The sequence below is a fragment of the Cannabis sativa genome, chromosome 3 (genome assembly GCF_029168945.1).
Source record: "Cannabis sativa cultivar Pink pepper isolate KNU-18-1 chromosome 3, ASM2916894v1, whole genome shotgun sequence".
Classification (NCBI taxonomy): Eukaryota; Viridiplantae; Streptophyta; class Magnoliopsida; order Rosales; family Cannabaceae; genus Cannabis; species Cannabis sativa.
The window spans coordinates 6,862,759-6,869,397 of record NC_083603.1 but is presented as its reverse complement, the minus strand read 5'-3'; the positions used below and the strand labels follow the sequence as shown (position 1 = coordinate 6,869,397).

The 6,639-nt window shown below is 30.3% G+C and overlaps 1 protein-coding gene across 1 annotated transcript; it reads right to left on the bottom strand.

Moving 5' to 3' along the window:
- Positions 1 to 4,120: 4,120 nt before the first annotated feature.
- LOC115711295 (probable cinnamyl alcohol dehydrogenase 1) lies at positions 4,121 to 6,491 on the bottom strand. Its single transcript, XM_030639631.2, has 6 exons — positions 6,162 to 6,491; positions 5,965 to 6,078; positions 5,636 to 5,866; positions 4,841 to 5,129; positions 4,621 to 4,771; positions 4,121 to 4,528 (listed from the first exon to the last, which is right to left on the bottom strand). The coding sequence occupies exons 1-6, from the start codon at positions 6,248 to 6,250 to the stop codon at positions 4,332 to 4,334; spliced, it is 1,071 nt and encodes a 356-aa protein (XP_030495491.2). The 5' UTR covers positions 6,251 to 6,491; the 3' UTR covers positions 4,121 to 4,331.
- Positions 6,492 to 6,639: the final 148 nt, after the last annotated feature.

Below are 6,639 nucleotides of genomic sequence, written 5' to 3'. Positions count from 1 at the left end.
AACTCTCAATTGCTATCTCGTGATAAGTTTGAGCAGTTTCACATCAAGCTTGACAATATTCTTTGCCCGGTTTGTGAGGATGCACCAGAAAGCAATGCCCACCTGTTCTTTGACTGCTGGTTTTCACAGCAGGTGGTGAAGATGGTGAGCGACTGGCTGGGAATTAAGGTCTGGCCGACTGGTTTCCATAGCTGGAAACAATGGCTGCTGCAGATCGACAGGGACAAAAAGCATCGGATTCTTGTAGCTACCATGGCAGCCGTGATTTACTTCATTTGGAACAATAGGAACAACTCTTTCTTCAACAAATTCTCGAGCACAGCTTCAAAGATTATACAAGAGATCAAAAAAACAATGTATTATAGATTACATATAGCTAAAGGAAAGAACTTAAAAGACCATGAGAAAAGATACATAGAAAGAATTTTTTTGTAATTCTTGTTTGTTGCCTTTTTAGGCTTGTATAGCTTTGTATTAGTTTGTGATTAATGAAGATTGTTCCTTCTTGATCAAAAAAAAAAAAAAAAGATTTATGCTACTATTTTTCGAATTTTGGTATTTATTAACAAAAAATTTAATATTTTAAGTATTTATGTCACAAATTTTTTAATAGTAAAGTTAAAATTTTATTATGTAATTCTTAGTAATTAAAATACACAATTTATTTTAATATATAATTTAAAATATTTTATATATTCGTCGTGAAGTGCGAGATGTTTACTCGTTATATATAACGTAGAACCTCTATTTAAGAATATTCTTTTACAATCATATATAAGCTTAATAGCTTAAAGGTCTTGGATTTGAACCCATGACCTCTCCCCTTTTCACATCCCTCTCTCACCACTAAGCTAGCCTTAGTGGCTTATTAAAAAAAAACCTTTAATTTGTTATTAAAAAAAATCAAGTCCCAAGTTAAGCTAATTATAAATAAGAATAACCTCTAAATTATAATTAATTATACATTTTCTAAGTCCCTTATTAACAAAATATACCTTTATATAATAATAATAATATCTCAATAAAATATATACATATATTTTATAAATTTATTTACATAAAATTAATAATTTTATTCTAAATTGTAATACACTTATTAATATAAGAGTTACGTGACGAGCCACGTAAATATTAGCTTTATATAAGTTCTAGTGATTTTTGTTTAAGAATTCAGTAACTAATTGTAAATTATTTTATAAACGATATGTTTTATATAACTAATTGTTAAGAATATCATAATTGTGTATATAAACCTATAATATACACATTGTTATTATTTGGAGAGAAAAAAATTAAAGTGTCGATGAAGAAAAATGAAAGAGTGATTGAGTTATATGAGAATATTGTTTTGCATATAAACCTGTTGGTTATTGTTATCAACATAAAATCATCTTTTTTTTTTCTTCTCCTTATTTACAGATCTGAAATATTTATAATTGGCATATACTCTATATCGCAAGCATGCTCAATATTACCCAAATCAAGTCAAAATCATGTTTGACGACTTTAATGGCAGGGGAAGATGGAGATCGCAGACGACCGAAAGCAACAGACCCAAAACAAATTTGCTCTTTTATTTTATATGTATATGTATATCTTCTATGAATAGGTTTCAATACAATGGGTTTTGAGGGTTTTAATGGGTTGTTCTAGTTCAGTTTTGGGCCTTGTTCTTGAATTTTTTTTAATTTTGCATTTTTTTTTTCATTTATTCATTTCTTTGCTGCATTGTTCTTGAATTGTTATTACTATTTTATCAAGTCTTGCATGCCTCAAAAGTGTTAAGAGGACACATTGCTCATATTCAACAGAAGTCGATGTTCTTTCTGAAAAAAATACAGAGGTCGATGGTTTGAGAGACTATAAGCAACGGCAATAACAATGGTAGATAGATCTATTTAAGTTTTTCATATTTGTAAAGATTATAAATCTAAACTTTTAATTTTCTTGATTTGAGATTTTGAATTGTTCTGATTTATTTATTTATGAATTTAATGAAATACTTGAATATTTATTTGTTCTGATTTTGAATTGTTTTGATTTATTCATACTTAAATATTTATATTGATGATTGTTAATGAAATTAGTCTGTAGTTTTATGTTTCTAGAAAAAAAAGGTATTTTTTAATATAGAGTTTAAATTTTATATTGATGATTGTTAATGAAATTAGTCTGTAGCTTTATATTTCTAAAAAAAAATATTATTTTATATAGAGTTTAAATTTAAATTTATATAAACATATTTATTTGTAAAAAAAGTAATTCATCAAAAAAAAAAAAATCGCATAAATATACAAATACACAAAAAAAAAAATAAGCCTAATGAATAAATTAATTCAAAGAGAACATATCTCTAATTTTAGATTGTTGGTGATTAGTGGTAATAATTCAAACTTTTGGAAACAAATCAGCTCAATCTTTTTGTGCCAATGTAATTGGAAAATCTTTTGGCTCAGTTCTCCTTGAAAGTTGCTTATCAAATTAATTGAAAAATATAATACTATTATAAACAAGACATTTGAATAAATATAATTCTAAAGGAGATATATACCAATGTGTTTATGGATTTTAATTTAACTAAGAATGTGTACTGTACGTAAAGCTGAGACTAATATGTTGGATGGTCGTGTTGGGTAGACAGGTGTTCAAATTGTTGATATTTGTTTGGCACAATGGAGGTTTGATCAACTTACAAGAACTCTGCAACCTGCTTCGTAAGCAGGAGGCGAAGGACTGACCGAGAAGCTGTCTCTGAAGATGACTGCCTAAGAGCTATAAGTAAACTCAAGGTAATATCATAAGTGTTTTTTTTTCACACCTTGGATTTTTTTACCAATATGACTTACAAGCCTTGGAAAAAATTGATTGTACAGGAAGGTCTTCCAATGATTGATGATGGGCATAGAGATGGAAGACGCCGGTACTGGTTTCCCTGCATTTCTCCGATTGCATCTATTGGAGAACATTGTCCCACATGGATTAAATGTAAAAGTACTAAGCCATATATAAGAACATGGGTTACTCCACTCATTACTAATTGGTTTTGAAATAGAACCCCATGATTCTGAACCTTCTTTGAAGATGCTCTTGGTTTACAAAGAGATGGCGTTTGTGTCCCATATGGCTTTGCTTAGATGTTTGGAGATTTCACTCAGGTTTGTTTTTTGTGATTGTGTATTGATTGAAAGTATTGTCCTGGCCGAGGATTAATTGCTTTATTAATATGTAAAAAATTTAGGGAGACTTGATGATAGTACTTGCTTCAGCCATAGCAGCACTACCTGTATTGTATATCTCAACTCTCAACCATTGTTGTGCTTTAGATTTTGCTTTTCTTTTTTTTTTTTTTTTTGCCCATTTTCTGGGTTGTTAGTGGGATTCAATTTCAACTTATGGCTCATCAGAAAGGGAATGAATGATGTTCAACACTACCTGTCGAATTTTGTGTCCAATTAATGTTAAATTCCATAATTCTTTCTTACTTTTTAGTTCTACCTAATATATTTTTAATAATATTTAAAAATAGTTGATCTTTCTTAATAATTTTGTCAATAAAGTATTTAAATTTCAATTATTTAATACTAATATCGTTGTAAACTTGTATAATGGATATAAGAGACCAAGAATCTACTATTTTCATTTTGCATATATATTATCTTCAAATATATGAAAAAAGGATTAAAGTTTCGAAGAATATTGATATTAGGATTGACTGATATTAGGAATGGAAATTGTAATAGTAATCAACATGTCCATTACTTTGTTTGCTTTCCTTTTTTAAATTTTATAATCCATTACAACGGTTATCTCATAACAACAAAAAACTATTGTAATGGTCATTACAATTATAATTCATTACAAAATTAATATAGTATTATAATAAAAATATAATAAAAGAAATTCAAAACTCTATTTTACTTTTTGTTTAAATATTTTATAATTACAAAAAATAAAAGTAATAAGAATATTTTGGTCAATATACATTTTATTCCATTACATTCTCATACTAAACCAAACACAATAATTTTAGTTACAATACTCATTTTAACAACAAACCAAATATTATAATTAATTACCATTACGATTCCTATTCCATTACATTACTATTACATTTCAAAAGTAAAAGAAAGAAAGATAGATAGATAGTATACTTTATGTATGTTTATATTGTCTTTGAGATCACCAACACAACACCCCCTAATTCAGTCCAACTCAACTCACACAAAATATGCCATTACTATTTTACTTAAATTCATCTAAACCAAAACACTTAAAGACACTTGACAGTGTTTATGAATTGGTTTGAGATCCCTGTTGTATCAAGCAGAGTCTCATTTGATAGAGTTTTTAATATCAATCACAAACCGATATTTGACATCTCTTTTAATTAGCCTCTCGAGAGCTTCATTTGCATACTGAATTGGAATCACTTCTATATTGGGTTGTATTCCTTTAGCAGCACAAAAGTCCAACATTTCTTGTATCTCTCTTGTGCCACCTACTGTGCTCCCACAAAGGGTTTTATCACCTGTCTCATGTCACCACACATAAGTATTTGGGACACACAAAACTGACAAAAAAAACTACTGAATTTGATAAGGACACTGATGTATTAAGTACCCAAATTAAGGTTGACAGGACTTAGTTTGATTTCACTTGGGAACCCCACCAAGACAAAGACACCATATGTTTTCAACAATGCCATGTATGGATCAAATGGATGATCTCCAGATGCTGTGTCAATAATGAAGTCAAACGAATTGGCCAGACCCTGGATACAATCAAACTTTAATCAGAATAAAGATCATAACAACTTCATCTCTTCTTATATTATCTATACCTTCATCTGTTCTTGGTCAGATGATAATACAAATTTGTCTGCACCAAGAAGAGTCAAAGCTTCCTCTTTCTTGGAAATGCTTGTGCTGAAAACTGTTACATTCAAGCCGAATGCCTTTCCAAACTTCACAGCCATGTGTCCAAGACCACCAAGGCCAATGACACCGAATGATTTCCCGGGTTGTTGGTTCATCTTATGGCGAATCATGGGAGCATAAACAGTTATTCCAGCACAAAGAAGAGGTGCTGCTGAGGCTAGAGGATAATTATCAGGTATCTTGAAGCAGTATCTATAGAGACAGAGATCAAAGATCAAAGATTATTACCCAACCAATTTTGGTGTCAGCATAGATTATTATTATTATTATGTTAAGAATAAATAGGATTAATCCTCCGAACTATGACCCTTGTAGATTTTTGTTTTTCTCTGTTGCGAAATTTTTTCTTTAACTATAAAAATTGTTGCAAATATTTCCCTACAGTTGCCTTCTGCTCATTTCGTTAAACAATTTGTTGATATAACAGTAACACAACGTTAATTTAGTCCTACTCAAGAGTCCAGACAAAAAATAAATACATAAATAGCAGTTTAACGATGAATTATGAGAGTATGCATGTGTTTTATTGAAAGCTATAATTAAATTTTAAGTATTAAAGTTATTAAATAGTGCACCAGTAACTTATAGCAACATAAGAAAATAATTTTAAAAGATGAGAAAAATGCAACTAGAGAGGGATATTTGTAAGGATTTACATAGTTGGGGAGAATTTTTGCAACAGATAAAAATTGAGGTACCTTTGATGGACAACAATGAAAGAAGAATAGCCTCCTTTGGTGATGGTGCCATCAGCATCAACATGATTGAAAGTGTAAACTGATCCCTTTTGGCAATTATTTTCAAGGCCTTGATTACAGAAGTGGCAATCTCTACAAGAGTTTACGTATGTTCCAACACCAACATGGTCTCCTACTTTGAAACGACTAACACCAGACCCAACAGATTTCACAACCCCAACAATCTCATGTCTACCCAAACCCAAAACCTCAGAATCAGATAGATTCAGTAAAAAACTAAAATAGTCAAATGAATGGAATCAAAATCAGATCTTTATTTTATTTCTTACCCGGGCACCACAGGATATTTGGAATCTCCATGTTTGTTTCTGGTCCAGACTACATCCGCATAACAAATTCCACAGTGAGTAATGGTTATGGAGACATCTTCACTCCCAACAGCCCTGTTGTCTTGTCAGTTTTAATATATTAAAAAAAGAAAGAAAAAAATGGATATTGAGAGAGAGTGATAGAAAACAATTGATACCTGCGATTGAATTTGTAAGGAGAAACAATACCAGATGGATCTGTAGCTGCCCAACCTAGGCATTCATGATCATGATTGGCACAACTCATGATGATGACTATTGTGTTTTTGATTGCAGCAAGTGGGAAAGGAGCACAATCTGATCAATCCAAGTGTGTTGTGCCTTCCTTAAATATTATGATATTTGTCCCTTTCTTGTTCTGGTACCTTACAATATCATCCTATATTGGTTTTTATTGACTCTGTCGTCTTTACTTGCTTACCTCACAATCTCTCTCATTCATATTTTCAAGGCTCCATCCAATGCTTATTCTTGTGTTTTGTCAAAATGCCTTTAATTTTTTAGATGAATAGCTAGTATTTAGTTTTGATTGATTGACTTAATTATAGTACAATCAAAGAATCACAATTTCAGCTCTATTTTATTCAGTATTTTCAAAATTGACATTATTAGATTTAGAGCTTTATCCATGGCATT

What these genes read in the sequence shown, in the direction of transcription:
- LOC115711295 (XM_030639631.2), bottom strand. Translation starts at nt 6,250, where the DNA reads ATGAGTTGTGCCAATCATGATCATGAATGCCTAGGTTGGGCAGCTACA. An exon ending in AAATATCCTGTGGTGCCCGG is followed by an intron (nt 5,867 to 5,964) that starts GTAAGAAATAAA and finishes GGGTTTGGGTAG; the next exon opens with ACATGAGATTGTTGGGGTTG. An exon ending in TCCTGTCAACCTTAATTTGG is followed by an intron (nt 4,529 to 4,620) that starts GTACTTAATACA and finishes GACATGAGACAG; the next exon opens with GTGATAAAACCCTTTGTGGG.